The sequence below is a fragment of the Lynx canadensis genome, chromosome E1, assembly GCF_007474595.2.
Source record: "Lynx canadensis isolate LIC74 chromosome E1, mLynCan4.pri.v2, whole genome shotgun sequence".
NCBI lineage: Eukaryota > Metazoa > Chordata > Mammalia > Carnivora > Felidae > Lynx > Lynx canadensis.
Window position 1 is genome coordinate 12,898,215 of NC_044316.2, and position 19,839 is coordinate 12,918,053.

General features: G+C 47.8%; 1 protein-coding gene across 1 annotated transcript in view; it reads left to right on the top strand.

Moving 5' to 3' along the window:
- ITGAE (integrin subunit alpha E) overlaps nucleotides 1–19,839 on the top strand; it is a 73,521-nt gene that overhangs the window by 23,750 nt on the left and 29,932 nt on the right. Inside the window, 13 exon segments of the mRNA XM_030294854.1 lie at nucleotides 1,260–1,380; nucleotides 11,269–11,360; nucleotides 12,656–12,723; nucleotides 13,109–13,226; nucleotides 13,444–13,575; nucleotides 13,989–14,104; nucleotides 14,747–14,898; nucleotides 15,872–16,025; nucleotides 16,597–16,741; nucleotides 17,221–17,288; nucleotides 18,075–18,210; nucleotides 18,794–18,936; nucleotides 19,291–19,431. Of these exon segments, the coding sequence (XP_030150714.1) occupies nucleotides 1,260–1,380; nucleotides 11,269–11,360; nucleotides 12,656–12,723; nucleotides 13,109–13,226; nucleotides 13,444–13,575; nucleotides 13,989–14,104; nucleotides 14,747–14,898; nucleotides 15,872–16,025; nucleotides 16,597–16,741; nucleotides 17,221–17,288; nucleotides 18,075–18,210; nucleotides 18,794–18,936; nucleotides 19,291–19,431 (1,586 nt within the window).

Sequence of the window (19,839 nt, forward strand, 5' to 3'; positions counted from 1 at the left end):
CTTCTGTTGTTGTGGTATGGATTGGCACAACCTCTGACGTTGGGGGCAATCTGTGAATATCAGTTTTTCCCCAAAACTTTTTAGTGAAAAATTTCAAGTATACAGAAAAGTTGAAATAATTGTACGGTGGAAAACTATATGCCACACTTAGATTTTACAGTTGTCAGCATTTCGTTATATTTGCAACATCACACAGACACATATGTAAACATATATCTATATATCCATCTGCATATATCCATCTATCCATCCATCAAGCCACGTTACATTTTGATGCATTCCAAAGTAAATTGCGGAGGTTGGTACACTTCATCCCTAAATGCTTCAGCATACATATCAACCAGAGGTCAATGTTTGTTGCTCGTTCTTTTTTGAGGGAAAATTTATATTCGGTGAAAGTCACAAGTTTTAAGTTGACCATTGAGTGTGTTTTTGACAAACGCACACACCTTTGTCATCCAAATTCTTATCAAGACCTAGGGTGTTTCCATAAGCCTACAGAGTTTCTTCCTGTCCCTTCCCAGTTAAGCCACATCCCTTTACCCCCAGGAAATATTTTTTATTATAGATTAGCTTTGCTGGTTCTAGAACATCATGTAAATGGAATTAGACAGTACTCTTTTATGTAAAGCTTCTTTCAGTCAGCATAATGATTTTTGTGATTCACCCGTCTTGTCGTGTGTGTCAATCGCTCATTTCTTTGTACTCCTGAGTAGTATTCCATTGTGTGACTCTACCAGTTAGCTTATCCCTTCCCCAGTTGATGGACATTTGGGTTGTTTCCACTTGGGAACTATTACAAGCTTCTGTAAACGTTCTTGTACATGTTTGAGGACATGTTTTCTCCTGGGTCATCTGATGGGGCCTCATAGACAGAATGTATGTATATCCTAGCCCTAGGGCTCATAGTCTATTTGAACTTTGGTACAAGACACTGTCATGAGTATATGCTATCTGACAGGTACAGAAAGTGCACAGTGGGAGGTATGAGAAGATGGGAAGTACTTCTAGGAGAGAACCAGGGAAGGCTTGCTGGAGGAGGGGCTTTGGTGCTGACATAGTAGGAGGATCAGGAGCTCTGGGTCAGACATGCCTACACTCCTGTCCTATTCCCATAGGGAAAAGGTCCTGGGGAATCTCATTTTTCTCATCTGTAAAATGGGGATGATGATACCACCAGATGTGACAGAATGATGGGAGTCAAAGGGCCAGCCATGGCTTTAACAGGCATCTCTTAAATGTCCCTCTGTTCTCCACAGGCCTTGTTCCTCTGGTGGCCTTCAATGTGGATGTGGCCCGGACCTGGGTGACTCCTGAGGGAGGTGTACCCTATGTGCTCAACGCCCTTCTGCACCAAGACTCCAGCACCAACCGGACCTGGTGAGCAGGGCCCGGCAGATGGGAGGCATAATTGAGGGGGCCTCTGGGGAGCCTGAAAAAGCTGCCGAGGAGGCCTTGGCGTCCCTCCCCCAGTTTGGGGACAACCTCCCTTCGCCTACAGAGGGTGTGCAGGAGAGAGGCTGTGAGCACCAGGCCAATCCTTGCCCTCTTCACTGCCGGGGGTGGGAGAATGACCTCAAAACTAGTTTAAAATAAAATTTCTTAAGGCTCTTTTATCTCTTACAGAAGTAACACATGCTCAGTATATAAACTTTGGACAGTGACAAAAATATCAAAGAAAAAATGGAAAATATGAGGCAGCAGGGAACGTGGTTCAGGGGCAGGCTGTGAATCTCAGCCATGGGTCAGTGACAACTTTTCTCTGTATTTGTAGCAAGGTGCTCAACCCATAGCCTCAGTTTCTTATCTTTACGGGGGTAGAGATTTCTCTACCTTACAGGGTTGTTGCAAAGACTATTTGCATTAATGCACATAAAGGGTTTAGCACAGTTTCTGGCCGAAATCAAGCTCACTAAACATTGCTTTATGTTTTTTAAAATCTCATCTATACCCACCCAGTAGATAAGCCACCAATTTTAAACGTGACAAAATTCTACTGGTGAGGATGTGGGGACGTGTGGGACTGTAAATTGATATAACCAACCTGGAGAATAGTTTTACCATATCTGGTAATGTTGAAGATGCCTTTGACCCAGCCATTCCACTCACAGACACCAACCTTAAAGATATGAATGGGCCCATGTAAAGGTATTTATCGTAGCATTTCTTGGAATAGTGAAAGACTGGAAATGTTCCTCATTAGGAAAATGGAAGAAATGAGTTATGAATCATATACAATGCAATATTAGACGTAGCTCAAATGAATGAAATGAGCATAGTGGTTGAATCAACCCTGAAACATAAGATAAAAAAAGGCAAGTTGTGGGATTATATATACCGTGGTCATTTATTCAGCAAATATTCGTATGGAGCACCTACTATGTGCCAAGCCCTAAAGAGGCCCTGAAGGCTCACAGCAGTGAGCAAAGTAGACAAAAATTCTTTGGCTCAGGGAAGATAGACAATAAGCAAGCAAGCAAAATACGTGTTGTATCGGATGGTGATAGTGGTGAGATGGTAATGTAGAAGCATGTCTTTAGTTTTTTCCCTTATTGTCACCACAATGACCTTTAGAGCTGCTTTGTTTTGAAGCCAGGATCCAGTCAAGGTTCCCGTGTCACATACTGTTGTGTCTCTTTATTCTCTTTTAATCTAGGGCAATTTTTCCTTTCCTTGTTGTTCATGATGGTTATATGGCTTTCTCTGTGCTTGCTCTGTGACCCAGCCATGCTCATGCCCTGCCTCAGGCGAGTCCCTTCCCCCTCCCCTCTGCTTTGCTTCTAGTCATTGGTCAAGGGTTTCCTTCTTGCACAGCACACATGAACCTTGAGCCTCGCATCTAGATGGGCTTGGGGCAGAGCCAGATGAGGTGCTCAAGGTTTCTGGCTGAGCAGAGCTCCCCATCTTCCTGAGCTGAGCAGAGCAGAAGCTCTGTTTGGTGGAGCATGGGTGGGCAGTAGCAACTCTTGAGGTAGCCTTATAGCCCTGGGACTTGGGCCATGACCCTGCCAGCCTAGCAGGCTTGGACCCCTTGCTGGACTGTAGTTTCCTCATTGTACAGCAAAGAGGCTGGTGACCATGTAAATGGTGAAGGCAGGGACACTTTGTTCATTCATTCATTCACTCATTCATTCATTCAGCAAGTATTTATGGAGCATCTACTCAATGACAGGCCAAGTGTGAGGATAAGATAGTGAAACAGGCATAGTCCCTGCTCTCATGGAACTCCCTGGCTCCTGGAGGAGACAGACAAGGCAAGCAGTGACAAGGGGTGTGATGGCTGCTCTGGTGGAGATGTCCAGGACGCTTTGGAGACATAGAGGCAGGCGTACCCTTCAGCCACAGGGTGTGCATCAACACTGGGACCGAGGGGATGAGTAGGAATTAGTGTGAGAAGGCAGGGGAGGGGGATATCCCAACTGACAGCAGTGTGGCCGGAAGCCTGGAAATTAGCCTGAGCAAAGTCAAGGAACAGAAAATGGCAGGTGGTTGAAGCTGAGTGTAATGAGCATTAGGTTGGGAGAAGTGGGTAGTGCCTTGTTACCTGGGCATCAAGTGTTTGAGGAGCCAGAAAGCTTTGAAGCAGGGAGGGGAGGTGAGAAGGTTGTTAGCAAGTTTTTGGCTGCAGGAAGATGAATTAAAGGTTGCTGTTTGTTGTCTTTTGTTTTGGTAAAATTTTATGGACATTTGCCACACAGAAAAATGCACCCATCATAAGCCTGTAGCCCAGTGAATGTTGGCAAAGTGAACCACCTATGTAAGTAGAACCCAGATGAAGAAGCAGAACATTACCAGCCTCACCTAAGCCCTCTCTAGCCTGGTGCTCCCTTCCAGGTACATCCCCTGCCAAGAGCTAACCAGTGCTCTGACCTCCATCTCCCTGGATTAGTTTTGCCTGTTCTTGAACTTATAAACGAGGTGTGCCGTATGTGGTCTCTTATGTCAGGCTCCTCTCCCTCAATATACAGTCTGTGAATTTTGAATGTGGTATTGCCTGAGACAGTGATACTTATTCTCATTGGTAGAGTTTTCCATCATGTGAACGGTGCTGATGATGAGCGTTTGGCCAGTTTCCTTGGACAAATTTTGCTTCTGTGCACTTTCTTTCAAGAGGCAGGTGTGCTTCCTTTTATCAAGCATTATACGCACTGGGCCAACATTCAGTTTTGCGAACTTGCAGTGCACGAGCGTTCTGGTTGCTCCATATGTTCGTGAAGGTCAGGAGTCAGTCCCAGTTATCTGTGACCATCTTTTGCCCATTCCCCTCCCACCAGTACCTCAGCAGGGCCCTGCCTCTTAGAAGCCAAGCTGAGAGGACATGGTGGATGAGAGGAGCTTGAAGCTCCTGGAGCAGAAAGCTCTGAGTCCACCCCGGGGTTGCAGGAAGAGCCCAGTTGGGATCATGAAAACCTCCCTGAATACCTGCTGAAGAGAGGGCTCATGGGAGGATGTGGTGGGAGGCACTTCTTGGTTCCTGCCACAAATGGTGAAGCCTAAGACCACGGGCTTGTGCAGGGCAGGAAATGCACTGCTGGCTGCCCCAGGGCCACAGAAAGCAGCCAGAAAGCCCTGTGAGAGGGTGGCATGTCCCTCTCCCTCCCTTGTCCTGTTTCTCCTTAAAATATAACAGCCAGGGCTCATCGCATCATGGGTTTGGTTGCTGTAGGGTGAGATGAGTGGAACATAAAGAAGGCCTTCCACACCTGAAAATAATATAACATTGTATGTTAATTGTACTTCAATAAAAATGCAAATAAAACCATAAAAAGCAAACTAAAAAAAAAAAAAACCATGATAAAACTTGGAAAAAAAAAAAAAAAAAAGAAGGCCTTCCCCTGTGAGGTATGGGAATAGACTCTGTACGAAGACAGGTTGGAGGCGGGTCAAGGCAGGAAATGGACTGCTTCCAGCCCAGCATATAATAGGGTCCCTGAGGCTGTGAGCTGATGATAGTTTGATTATTGTTTAGTTAGTCAATCATTCAGTCAACAAACCTGGAGATCAAGAGACTACCCACCATTGGGGGGTGGGGGTGGGGGGCAGGGATTAAATGGGAGACAACAGAGGCAGCTCATACTGGGCCCCAGGCCACAGCACTTCATGACTGTGACATGAATGGCAACCTTGCACAGCCCGGACAGCTGCATATGGTAGTCTCTTGGGAACTCACAGTCTAGGTGAGTATGGAAGTGGGTTCCAGTAGTCAAGGCTACCTGGAGGGCTTGGAGGGGGTCAAGTTGCTCCTTTTGGGAAGACTTCCTGAGGAGCTGGTGTTTAGAATGATTTTGGCAGGAAAAGGAGGTGGGAAGGAATTATAGGCAAAGGAAATAGCTTGGGTAACAGCATGAAGGAGGAAGGAGAGCTGAAGCTATTCCAGGCCTGGACTTAACCCACCAAAACATGATCTGGGGTGGAGACTAGTTCTGAGCCCATCTTTGTTGGAGACAGGGGATGAGGTGTTGGATGGAGGGCTGTGGCTCAGGCTGGGGAAGGGTCTGGAGCAGAGACAGGGTTGCTGAGCAGGTGACCTATTTTGGGAGCTCAGCTGCAGAGCCCACAGAGCTCATTTACACCTGCCCTCCGCTCTTCAACCCTGCCCCACATTAGCGCCCTTACCTGCTGCCTGGGCTGTCATTCAGTCTTCATTTAACCGTATTTACCGAGCCCTAGCTCTGTGCCAGGCATTGTTCCATGCCCTGGAAATACCATGGTGAACAAGGTAGACATGATCCTTGAGGAACTTACAGTCTATTGGGGGAGACAGATAACAAGCACACAAGCAAGGAAAGAGGATATTATCAGACATGATGACAAGTTCTGAAAAGGAAATAAAACAGGGTGACATGAAACAGTAGCTATGTTGTGAGGTGGGGCTGGCGTCAGACAGCATTTATCAGGAAGTGACAGTTAAGCAGAGCCAGGGGATGAAAGTGACCCAGCCTTGGGGAGTGAAAGGCAGGGTTTCCAGGCAAAGGACACAACAAGGCAGAGGGCTTGAGGTAGGAAAGAACTGGGGCTGTGAAGGAACAGAAACCATCTGGAGCTGGAGCTTGGAGAGCAAAGGAGACGGGAGGGGAGGTCTCAGAGCAGGGAGGGGTCAGACTGCAAGGCCCTGTGAGCTGTATCCAGGAGTATGGACTCTTTCTAAGCACATGGGAGGCTACTGAAGCAGGGGAGTGACAGGGTGTAAACTACAAGGGTAAGTTTCAAAAACAAATGCTACCAGTCAGGAGGCTATTACCATAGACCAGGCAAGATGGTGGTGGCCAGGATGGTGATGGGAAATGGAGAGAAGAGATGCTCCATAGATAATAGTTTGGAGGAAGGATCCCCACAGGGTTTACTGATGGACTTGATGCAGGGATGAGTGAAAAGATGAAGCAAAGATGCCCTCAGGATTCAGGCTTTAGAATGTAGTGGTTGGTTTTACCATCTATTAATAGCCTTGGGGAAGATGGAGAAACACAGGCTTGGGAGGACAAGACCCCAAGCTCAGTTTGAACATTCTAAAGTTTGAGATGCCTGTTAGACAGTGGGGGGTTGGTTATTGTGTTTGTTTCTTGTTGCTGCTGTAACAACTACAAAATTTATGGCTTAAAACAACACAAATATATTGTCTCACAGTTCTGGAGGTCAGAAATCCAAAATGGGTCTTAATGGGCTAAAATCAAGGTGTTAGCAGGGCTGTGTTTCTTCTGGTGGCTCAAGGGGAGAATCTGTTTCCTCACCGTTTTCAGTTTCTGGAGGCTACCTGCATTCTTTGGCTTTTGGCCTCTTCCTCCATCTTGAAAATCAGCAGTGTCGCATCTTCAGATCTTTCTCTGACTCTGACCCTCTTGCCTCCATCTTATAAGGACCCTTGTGATTACATGGGGTCTACCTGGATAATCCAGGATTATTTCCTTCATCTCAAGATCCTTTACTTAATTAAGTCTACAACATCCCTTTACCCATAAAAAGCACAGTCACAGGTTCTGGGGATTAGGACATGGACATCTGTGGTGGGGGCATTATTCTATTTCTTACAGCTATGCTGGTCTGACTTCTGGTGGAGGGATTCTTTGGCCACAGAAGTTCAGCATTTATAGGTGTATTGAAGCCATGGGATTGGAGGGGATCACTAGGGAGAATGTGCTGGCAAGGAAAACAAGGACCAAACCCCAAGGTTCCAACAACATTTAGAAGTTAGACAGTGAAGAAGCCAACAAGAGTCTCAGAAGGAGTATTGAGAGAGTTAGGGGAAAATCAAGAAGAAAGTGTTTCAAGGAGGAGATGGTCACATGTCCAGGGCTGCTGAGAGGTTGAAGAAGATGAGGACGGAAAGGTGTCCATTGGATTTGGCAAGGTGGAGACCACTGATGACCTTGACAAGAGCTTGTGGAATCAGCTTGGGGTGGGTTAAATGAGGGTTGGGGGCACAGGTATAGGCTTTATTATTATTATTATTATTATTAATCCATGGAGGTAAGTAAATGATCTATTTTATAATTACAATAGAGTGATGGGAAGCAAGGAAGTGGAGATGGTACCTCATTCCTGCCACCCGATTCACCATAGCTACATCTTGACCTTTTTGAAAGTACAGGCTAATCCCCTTTATCAAGTCCTCCATGACTCCCTTACTGCCCTCAGCACAAAGATCTTGGACGTAGTTCACTGTTACCAAGCCCAGCCTCAGGGCCACTTCCTCAATACCCCCTACTCAGAAGCCCTGTTTTGAGGTAAACCAGTTATCCCTGGGCAGCGTGGATAGGGAGATTGCTTAGGCTAACACTGGACACTGCTGTCTCTCTGGGCTTGGGGTAAGGGGTAAAGTTTGCCATTGGAACTATTTCTGGAGGCTGCTTTAATGAGGCTGAGGTGCTCACCCCTCAAACCTCCATTTCTTTCTTTTTTAAAAAAATTCAAGTTAGTTAACATACAGTGTAGTCTTGGCTTCAGGAGTGGAACCCAGTGATTCATCTTTTACATATGACACCCAGTGCTCATCCCAAAAAATGCCCTCCTTAATGCCCATCACCCATTTAACCCATACCCCCACCCACCTCCCCTCCAGCAGCCCTCAGTTCTCTGTATTTAAGAGTCTCTTATGGTGGAGTGTGTGGGTGGCTCAGTTGGTTAAGCGTCCCACTTTGGCTCATAGTTCATGGGTTTGAACCCCACATCGGGCTCTGTGCTCACAGCACAGAGCCTGGAGCCTGCTTCAAGTTCTGTGTCTCCCTCTCTCTCTGCCCCTCCCCTGCTCATGCATGCATGTGCTCTCGCTCTTTCTCTCAAAAATAAAGATTAAAAAAAATTTTTTTAAGAAAAGTCTCTTATGGTCTGCCTCCCTCTCTGTTTTTTTTTCTTATTTTTCCTTCCCTTCCCTTATGTTCATCTATTGAGTTTCTCAAATTCCAAATATGAGTGAAATCATATATCTGTCTTTCTCTGACTGACTTAATTCACTAGCATAATACCTTCTAGTTCCATTCACGTTGTTGCAAATGGCAAGATTTCATTCTTTTTGATCACTGAGAAGTATTCTGTTATATATATTTACATATATATATATATATATATATATATATGTATACACACACACACACACACACACACACACACACACACTACATCTTCTAACTCCAGTCATCATCAGTCAGTGGACATTTGGGCTCTTTCCACAACTTGATTATGGTTGATAGTGCTGCTATAAACATTGGGGTGCATGTGCCCCCTCAAATCAGCATTTTTGTATCCTTTGGATAAATACCTAGTAGTGCAATTGCTGGGTCGTGGGGTAGCTCTATTTTTAACTTTTTGAGGAACCTCTGTACTGTTTTCCACAGTGGCTGCACCAGTTTGCATTCCCACCAAAGTGTAAAAGGGTTCCCCTTTCTCAGCATCCTCACCAATATCTATTGTTTCCCGAGTTGTTCATTTTAGCCATTCTGACAGGTGTGAAGCGAGATCTTATTGTGGTTTTGATTTGTATTTCCCTGATGATGAGTGATGTTGAGCATCTTTTCGTGTGTCTGTGAGCCATGTGGATGTCTTCTTTGGAAAAGTGTCTATTGATGCCTCTTGCCCATTTCTTCACTGGATTATTTATTTTTTGGGTGTTGAGTTTGGTAAGTTCCTTATAGATTTTGGATACTAACCCTTTAATCTGGTATGTAATTTGCAAATATCTTCTCTCATTCTATTGGTTGCCTTTTATTTCATTGATTGTCGCCTTTGCTGTGCAGAAGCTTTTTATCTTGATGATGTCCCAATAGTTCACTTTTGCTTTTATTTCCCTTGCCTCCAGAGATATGTCAAGTAGGAAGTCACTGCAGCTGAGATCAAAGAGGTTTTTGCTTGTTTTCTCTTGTAGGATTTTGATGGTTTCCTGTCTCACAATTAGGTCTTTTATTCATTTTGATTTATTGTTGTGTATGGTGAAAATGGTCCAGGTTCATTCTTCTGCATGTCACTGTCCAGTTTTCCCAGCACCATTTGCTGAAGAGACTGCTTTTTTTCATTGGATACTCTTTCTTGCTTTGTCAAAGATTAGTTAGCCATATATTTGTGGGTCAATCTCTGGGTCTTCTATTCTGTTCCATTGATCTATGTATCTGTTTTTGTGCCAGTACCATACTGTCTTGATGATTATAGCTTTGTAATGTAGCTAAAAAGTCCAGAATTGTGATGCTTCCAGCTTTGGTTTTCTTTTTCAACATTACGTGGCTATTCTGGGTCTTTTCTCATTCCACACAAATTTTAGGATTGTTTGTTCTAGCTCTGTGAAGAATGTTGGTATTATTTTGATAGGGATTGCATTGAATGTGTGGATTTCCTTGGGTAGTATTGACATTTTAACAATGTTTGTTCTTCCAATCCATGAGCACAGAATGTTTTTCCATTTCTTTGCATTTTCTTTACTTTCTTTTGTAAGTATTCTGTAGTTTTCAATGTAAAGATCTTTTACCTCTTTGGTTAGGTTTATTCCTAGGTATCTTATGGTTTTTGGTGCAATTGTAAATGAGATCAGTTCCTTGATATCTCTTTCTGCTACTTCATTATTGGTGTAAAGAAATGCAACTAATTTCTGTATATCGTTTTTATATCCTGCGACATTGCTGAACTCATGTATCAGCTCTAGCAGTTTTTTGGTGGTCTTTCAGATTTCCCATGTAGAGTATCATGTCATCTGTGAAGAGTGAGAATTTGACTTATTCCTTGCCAATTTGGATGCCTTTTATTTCTTTTTGTTGTCTGATTGCTGAGGCTAGGACTTCCAATGCTATATTGAACAACAGTAGTGAGAGTGGACATCCCTGTCGTGTTCCTGACCTTAGGGGGAAAGCTCTCAGTTTTTTCCCATCAAGAATGATGTTATCTGTAGGCCTTTCATATATGGTTTTTATGGTATTAAGGTATGTTCTTTCTATCTCCACTTTCTTGAGGGTTTTTATCAAGAAAAGATGCTGTATTTTGTCATATCCTTTTTTTGCATCTATTGAAAGGATCATATGGTTCTTATCCTTTCTTTTATTAATGTGGTGTATCATGTTGATTGATTTGCAAATATTGAATCAGCCCTGCAGCCCAGGAATAAATCCAACTTGATCATGGTGAATAATTCTTTTGATGTACTATTGAATTTGCTTTGCTAGTACACTGCTGAGAATTTTTTGCATCCGGGTTCATCAGGGATATTGGCCTGTAATTCTCCTTTTTAGTGGGGTCTTTGACTAGTTTTGGAATCAAGGCAATGCTGGCTTCATAGAATGACTTTGGAATCAAACCTTCATTTCTGACTGACCCATTGCATAGCAGTGCTAGGATGCTCTTCTCAAGAAATACCATCACTGAGGCCAGGTGGGTCAGTTCCCCTGGCAGCCACTAGGAAGCCAGCAGTGCCCCTGACAGAACCAGCTGTCCTGTTGATGGCTTCCTAGCGTCTACCCACCCCCTCCCCAAAGAGCAGAGAGTCTTTACCATCAATACCACTCCCATTTCTGTCAGGGTAGGTCAGCAGGCAGAGAGCAGATGCATTTAACTGTTTCTCCCCTGGAGCTATGTAAATGTAAATGCTGAGCAAATGCTTTTCACATAATGCAAAGTCTGCCATTTTGGGCTGGGACCCAAGTCTGGACCTCTTCCATTAGTTTTCCAGATAGGGAGCCTGTGAATCTGGAGTGGGGCCTGGAGTGGGGCCTGGAGTGGGAAGACTGTGCCTGGGCAGGCAGAAAGGAGGAGGAAATCATTGGCCAGCTCAGCTTTGCTGTCTGCCTTCCTACTCAGGCTCCTGGTCACCAGTCCTCAAACCAACGGGACAGCAGGCCTCCTACATCGTTGTTCCCTCATCCAGGATGAGATTCTTTGCCAACCAGTAGGTAAGTCAACCACCACTCCAGGGAATGTTCCCTGGACCTCCTTTTGAGGAATCCCACTTATCTGGCCGAAACCATTTGAACCCAGATGCACTTAGTCCAGTCCCTCGACCCTAGATTCCACCACCACCCACAGTAGGCCTTCTATCCCAAAGCCTAATCCCATCCCAACCCAACCCAAATCCCCAGCCCACCTTTCCATATCTTTTCCTAACAAAAATGATACCTAAAATGTATCGAGTGCTACCTAAATGATACCTAAAATGTAGCAGAGTGCCTGGCACTCTGCTAAGTGCTTTGTTCACTTTTAATTCTCAAATTCACTCCGATTTTATAGAAAAGGAAGCTACAGTTCAGAGCAGTCCTTTAATTGCCAATATGACTAAGGGCATGCATCTAGTGTTGGCAGCACTACAGCTGGCAAACCCGACTCTATCTGATTCCAGAACCCAACATGTCCGAATTCATCACACCTCCATTTCATCTAACTTTACCCCTCCCGACCTGTGGCCATCCTAGCATCTAGCATGGGGATTGGCACTCAATAAATGCTGTTTGAATGAATGAATGAACAAGTGAATGGACCTAATTCACACATTAACCAACTCTACTCATTCCATCCAGTTCAACTCAAGGCCCACATTTGCTGATGAACCCTCAGCTGTGTATGGTAGGGTTCTTGTCTCTGTGAAAGGCATGGTGTTGATCAGCCTCAGTCTCTGCTTCAGAAGGGGATGCAGGCTGGCAGCATAAGCGGGTGATTCTATGGCTCAAAAATGAGTCTCCTGAGGCCCACCTTGTGGAGGGAGAGGAATGAGCTACACTTTCACCCTGGGGTCTTGGGGCATTAAGAGTCCCCAGAAATAGAACGTGGAGAGTGGAGAGTTCATCGGTCCATGTAGCCAGTTCTTTAGCATCTTCCACCCGTCCCCAGTGCTGCACACAACCACCGGCTAGTTCTTCTCTACCCTCCTGCCCTTCCAAACTGGGATCCCCTGTAAGTAAAGTACCAGGTCTCAGTTATGTCTAGATCCCTATCACCATCTGCCATGAGGCTAGGCACAGAGCAGACATCACAGGGCATTTGTTGAATGAGTCAGTGAATAAGCCCAGGGAATAGGCACTTTGCCTTGAACATGTCCAGGCCTGTGCTTGAAGTCCCCCTAACCAGCTTCTAGAGGCTGCTCTGAGTGGCCGATTGTTCTTTATGGGGCCCTGACCATCATGTGACCTCTGATGTTGGCTGTAGGGTTGCCTCCCAGCATCCTTCCCTCCTTACCTAGGCTTAACTGTTTCAGAGCATGCCCCCATCCCAAAGGGAAGGCACCCGGGAGTGACAGTTGTCCGGAACCACCACAGTGTTTTGGTGAGTATGCATGAGGCAGGATGATGGAGGGCTTCAGGGAAGGTGGAGCTTACCCTGTAGTTGACCGGTGTTGTTAACAGTCTGACTGGCATATTCTCAGGGCTGAGCCCAGCTGCCTCCCTGGTACCAACCCCAGGGCTAACCATGGCTCTGACCTGGGTACTCCATGACCTAAGTGCTTAACTTCAGCTTTGGCCCCAGCACTGACTCCTACCCCTGATGAGGGGTGAGCAAACTATTCCTGCATCTTCTACTTGGTTGTGGCACTTGATTCTGTAATGGAGGTGATGGATTCTGTAATGGGGGTGATGATGTGGCTGTGATTAGGGGGCCTGTGCTGGAGATGACCTAGGCTTTCCCCTTCTTCTCTCCCCCTCTCTCCTAGATCTGTATTCAAGTGATGTCCCGGAAGCCCCACAGCCTCAGCCCAGAACTCACAGGCACCTGCAGCCTATTAGCCAACAACTTCCAACCCCAGGCTCAGGTCTACTTCTCTGACCTTGGTAAGGGTTGGACACTGACTGACCTTAGATAGCTCTAAAGAGATCTTGGGTTTCCAGGAAGAGGCGTGGCAGATGTTAGAGGGACACAGAAGCCCAGAGAGGGCAAGGCAAGCCTAAGCCCCTGTGAAGGAAATCAGAGCAGAGACAAGTGTGGGCCTGCCTGGAGGTGAACAAGGAGGCTATCTGACTCTGAGTTCTTCCGTATGTGTTTTTAAAGAAAATCTCCTTGATCCCAATGTACATGTGGATGCCAGAGACTGCTACAGGAACAAGAATGGCAGCCTAGAGAAGACAGCCAGGTGGCGCCGGGCTCTGAAGACACAAGAGGGGCAGGAGGACGAAGCAGCTGGTGAGAAGAGGCAGATCTGGGTTGTTCCCAGAGGCTGTCAGAACTGACTCCTAGGCTGGTGACCTCCAGGGGTGAGGTGTGCCGAGGGCCGGAAGATGGGAAGCAGTGGCTGGATTCTATAGGCCTAGTTAGTCCCAGCTCTGCGCCCCCCCCCCATATTACAGATGGGGAAACTGAGGCCTGAGGAGCAGGAGCTATGGGAGTGACTCACTCAGCAGGTCAGAGCCTGAGTAGGCCGTGGCTATCTATGCCTCCGAGACAAAGACTTCACTCTTGGGAACTTTACCAGCTTCCTCCCTGAACTGAGCCCTCAGGGCTTGAATGGGGTGGGTGCCCTGCAGGGCAGCACATGCTGCCCTCACTCCTGTGTCAAATTCTGTGTCCGCTCCTAACCTGCTCCCTGTTTTGGCCAGGCACTGAGATTGCCATCATCCTAGATGGCTCAGGAAGCATTGATCCCCCAGACTTCCAGAAAGCCAAAGACTTCATCTCCAACATGATGAAGAACTTCTATGCCAAGTGCTTTGAGGTGGGCTTACCTAAGAGCTAGACTCACACAGTCTATTAGTTCTCTATTGCCATGAACAAACTACCTCAAAACAACAACCATTTATTTGCTCACGGTTCTGTGGGTCAGCTATTTGGGCTGGATTCAGCTGGGTGGTCCTTCTGCTGGCCTTGCCTGGAGTTACTCCTGCAGCTGCAGACATCCTGTTGTTTGACTGGATGGCCTAAGATGGCCTTACCTGTCTGGGCTTTGTGCCTCCAGCAGGCCAGCTTAACGTTTTCATGGCTGCAGTGTTCCAAGAGGGCAAGAACCAGCGCATGCATGTACTTTTCAAGTTTCTGACTGTATCGCATTTGCTCATGTTCCATTGACCAAAGCTAGTCACATGACCAACCCCATAGTCAATATGTGGGAGGGGGACTACACAAAGACATGGTTTCAGGGGCAAGTCTATAATTCACTGTGATCCAGTACTATTATACCTTCCTCCACCTCTCCTTGCTTAGAGATTTCCCTCTGCCTTAACATCTCCTCCTGCCTGGAGGCAAGGAGAAATGAGTGGATTCTTCCACTGCTTCCAGGAGGAACCGTGTCGGGGGCAGGGGCGGCTTTGGGCATGGCGACTCTGCCAACCTCCTCCCCACCTCGGCTCCTCCTCTATAGTGCAACTTTGCCCTTGTGCAATATGGGGAAGTGATACAGACTGAGTTTGATCTTCGGGACAGCCAGGATGCACTGGCCTCCCTCGCCAGAGTCCAGAATATCACTCAAGTGAAGAATGTCACCAAGACTGCTTCTGCCATACAGCATGTCCTGTAAGTATGAGGGCAGTGGGAATTACCTGAGCACCTACTGGGTGCCAGCTCATGGCCCTGCCCAGAGGTTCTGAGGCATCATGCCTGGAGAGATGGCTGGATGGAGCTGTGAAGAGGAGAGGATCAGGTTCTAGCTCTTCTTTGGCTGAGGGAAATGTGTGAGGTCTTTCAACCCAGTCTTTGTTAATGGCTGACATCCCAAGACATCCTCCAAAAAGTCTTCCAAAGACTCCTGCTGTGAGCATCAGTAGAGCACGGTACTTACAGGGATGGGCTTCGTGGCCAGGCTGCGTGGGTTCAATCTCTACTTTGTACTCACCTTGGGTAAGTTGCCTAACCTGTCGGTGCTTCAGTTGCCTCACGTTTAAAATGAGAATAATAATAATGCTTGTCAGGGGCACCTGGGTGGCTCAGTCAGTTAAGCATCTGACTCTTGATTTCAGCTCAGGTCATGATCTCACAGTTTGTAAGCTCCAGCCCCACGTCAGGCTCTGCGCTGACAGGTGGAGGCTGCTTGGGATTTTCTCTCCCTCTGCATGCTCCCTTTGTCTCTCAAAATAAATAAATAAACTTAAAAAAATAATATTATTTGTTCTATAGGATTTTGTGAGGATTAAATGGGTTAAAATATGCACAGCACTTACAACAGTGCTTGGCACATAAGTACTATGTAAATATTAGCCACTCTTTATTAATATCATTGTCATTCCTACACATACACACAGAATAGACTCTGCTATCCAGCACCTTTCTATGGGAGGAGGTGAGGGGCTAGGTATGTCTCAGCCTCCCCTCCACCTGGCCCTGCTGTGTGCCACAGGGGCATCACCACCCCTCTTCCGGCTTTTGTTCCCCCATTTCGGAGGGCTCCTTAATCCTCTCCAATTCTGAAACAGGTCAGTGAGTAAAATCTCCCCGGAGCTCAGTATCCCTCTGGCAAAGTTCTCCTCTTTATTTACTCTCCCCTACTTAGAGACAACATCTTCACGCCAAGCCACGGCTCCAGAAAAAATGCACCCAAGGTCATAGTGGTAATCACTGATGGGGACATATTTGGAGATCCACTCAACCTCACGACTGTCATCAGTTCCCCAAAGATGCAAGGTGTTGAGCGCTTTGCCATCAGGGTAAGAGCTGGGAGTTGGGTCGGGGGGCACCTTCTGACCCTGTTCAGCCTGGGGTGGGGAGGAGCCAGGGTTCCCGATAGGGGCTTGCTCTATTCACAGACTCTCACCAACTTCTCCCAGTCCCTATGTCCTGTACTTCCCCCATCCCATATCGGGTCCTCACACAGAGGGCTTGTTTCCCAACTGTGGTCACAGCTCACTCACCTAGCAGTGATGGGGAGAGCAGTGGACACTCAGGGATCCCAAAAGAAGAACATCAGGGAAGGTTCCTGGAGGAGATGGTGCTAAGCTAAGTGTTGGAGGACAAGCAGGAGTAGCTGGCCTAGGGTGCAGGGAAGGTAGAAGGGCTCTGCAGGCAAAGGGCACAGCATGTGCAGAGGTGAGAATGAACCTGGTGTGAGAAGGAAGGGGTATGTGTGGGAGAACAGGGAGCAGGGAAAGGAGGCAGGTGGTGAAGGGCCCTGAAGGCCAGCAGAGTGACTCAGCCCTCTCCTAGCCTGGAGAGCTCCCTGGGCTTGGGAACCAGCCAGCCCTCACAGTGCTGACCCACTGACCCAGGGCTTCTGTGCAGGTGGGAAATGAGAGTACTAAGACCCTCAAGGAACTGAAGCTGATTGCCTCAGACCCATTTGAGAGACATGCATTCACAGTGACCAATTATTCAGCCCTGGATGGACTGCTGAGCAAATTGCAGCAGAATATCATTCACACAGAAGGTGAGGGCTCCAGCGTGGTCCACTTAGCCTCTGGCAGGAGGCCAAGCCCTGTGTGTCAGCCCCACCCCTGTCCTACCTCCATATGGTTCTCTGGGCAACTCCTATCACCTCTCTGAGCCTCAGCTGTTCCATCTCTAAAAAGGTAACCATATCCCCAGCCCTCATCGCTTCCCCAGAATTACCTGAACCTCTGATGAGAAGCTTAAGTGTTGGAGAAAGAATGACTGGGACATGGATCCCACTCTCAGGAGCTCACAGATGAGGAAACTGAGGCCCAGAAAGAGGAAGTAAGCTGCCCAAGCTTACTCTGCGGGTAGATACTAAAGCAGGATCAGGTCTCCACTCTCAGCCTGGTATATGTCCCATTATTCCAAACATCGTTCCCTCTGGGTATGAGGTCAAACTGGGCCCTTCCCTGACTTAGTTTCTCCCTTCACCTCAGCCCACAGCAGCATCTCATTGGGCTTCTTGGCTTCTAGGCACTGTTGGAGAGGCCCTCCACTACCAACTGGCACAGATCGGGTTCAGTGCCCAGATCCTGGATGAGGTATGTGGTGAACTCAGCACCAGGCAGGATCACCATAGAGGAAGGGCCTCAGTGACACCCAGGGACTCAGGGACCCCTGGCTCACAGTGCAGGGCTCTGTCCTCCTGTAATGAGGCCTCTGAAGGAGCCCGTTTAGGATAAAAGAAAACTCTTGTACTTGCTTGCCCTAATCTGGACCTTTGAGGTAGACAAAAGAATGGCCATATTTATTACAGGGGTCAGTTTTGTTCTGTGTGCTCAAAGATTGAGCAGTTCCCTCTTAATATACGCTACTAACACAAGCTTTGGCTCAGGTCACTTGCCTACCAAGCTGAGTACTCCTCACCGGAGGCACTATTCCTCCCAGATGGGGAGAGATGCATGCATGGTGAGGACATCAGCCCTGCACAGAGGTGGAATTGTGGTTAGCAAATTACTCAACACAGGTAGGCCTTGGGTGTCAGGCACAGGCTGAGCAACCTGTACAGAAGGAGATGAGTTCTGTCTTGCTCAACCATACTTTGTTTTAATGCTCAACGTCTATGGCCCGGGTCAGATTTCCACCCTGGAAATCTGGAGAGACACTCACTGGAGAGACAGTTGCCCCGATAGGGTCATGGGTACAAGGTAGGAACTGGGTATTTGCCATTTCACCTTCCTTCTGCGTTTCCAGCCAGGTGGTCAGGGATCATTGAACATCCCCCGCCCCCAGCCCAAGGTTTGTGACATTGGCTGGTAGGCCCATGGCTGCTGTGGCTGGCCCCAGCCCCTCCCTCTCAGATGACCTCCAACCCTCATCCCCTGTAGGGGCAGGTGCTGCTCGGTGCCGTCGGGGCCTTTAACTGGTCAGGGGGAGCACTGCTCTACAACTTGCACAGCCGCCGGGGTCGCTTCCTGAACCAGACGGCAGCAGATACCAAGACTGCACAGTACAGCTATCTAGGTGAGGCGGGGCCTGGAGACTACCTGAGTGAGGGTGGGGCCTACACAGGGACACTGAGTCTGCGCATTAGCCTGCACTAGGCTTCCCAGTTAGGGCAGGCTCTGGTCAGTCACATGGACTGAGGGATGGGCCTTGGTTAGGGATGCTCGAGGCTGAGAATTAGGGCCTTTAGGATGAGGACAAGGCCTCCTTGGTACTGAAGCTCAGGGTGGCCCTGAGGATGTGGGGCCTTGCCACTAACGGTAGTGGTGGGTAACCCTTCACCCCTCTCCTTGGTCCTCATATACCATGTGTATGATGAACGTGGGTGGTGAATGTGTGTGAAGGAGTATATTTGGAGTGAAGCTGTATATATGATAATGTGTGTGTATCACTTCTGTGTGATGGGGCACATGTGTGTGACCAGCTACGGTGGTTAAGTGGGAGCACTCCCTGATGCCAATTTTTAAAAGGATGAGAAAGACAGTTTCTCCAGATCTGCTCCCTTCTGCCCAGGCTACTTTGAAGGATTGGCTGGGAAAGTCGGTGTTCTAAGGAGTGGCCTGGGAGCTCCCAACGACAACCACCACCTCCTCCCTCCTAGGTTACTCAGTGGCCCTGCTGCACAAGGCCTGTGGCCTCTCCTATGTGGCAGGGGCTCCACGGTACAAGCAGCGGGGGGCCGTGTTTGAGCTTCAGAAGGAGGGCAAAGAGACCAACTTCGTGCCAGTGCTGGAGGGAGAGCAGGTACTTGCTGGAGAAGGATGCCCCCATTATTATAGATGGAGGATCTGGAAGTCCCAGAGGGAATGGGACAGGCTCCAAGGCACACCGAGGGGCATCACCTCAGCCTGGACAGAACTCAGACAGAATGCAGTGCCACGGCCCCAGCTCTGCATGTCTGGTTATCAACTGGCTTCCTCCGCTGTGGGGCATATGGCCGCTCACCCAGGCTTCTAGGTTTCTCTGGTGAACAGATTGATCTGGAATGACCCAAATTGGCAGTCCAGGAAGAACAGGATCAGGAGTCTAGGCTTGCTGAGGGGTATCAGAGGAGGCCTCCCCAGCACCCTTGTGAGCTGAGCTCCTCCTGGGCTGTAGATGGGATCCTATTTTGGCTCTGAGCTGTGCCCTGTGGACGTTGACATGGATGGGACCACGGACTTCTTGCTCGTGGCTGCTCCTTTCTACCACATTCACGGAGAGGAAGGCAGAGTCTACGTGTACCATCTGAACAAGCAGGTGGGAGTCTCCATCTTCGCAAACTTGCTGAGCTTGTGGGTGCTTAGCCTGCTGCAGAGGTGATGGAGGCTGGGAGCGCCCTGGCCCTGCCTTGCTTGGAAGGACAGTGCTGGGGAGGTGCGCAGGGTGGATGGTGGACAGCTGGGGCGGCTGTTCCATTTGTTCCCCTGCTCCACCTTCTCACTTTCCCCACCCCATCATCCCATGTTGATGATGATAACATCCCAAATAGCTGCACGCTCGACAAAGCATGTTTTGTCTATGATCTCGCTTGTTTCTCACTGTAACTGTGTTTCTCATACTGTGTCACTTCCATTTTACAGATGAGGAAGCTGAGGCTCAACGATGTTGAGACTTGCTCAAGTTTACATAGCGAGTGTGTGGTAGAGCCAAGACTAGAACCCGGGC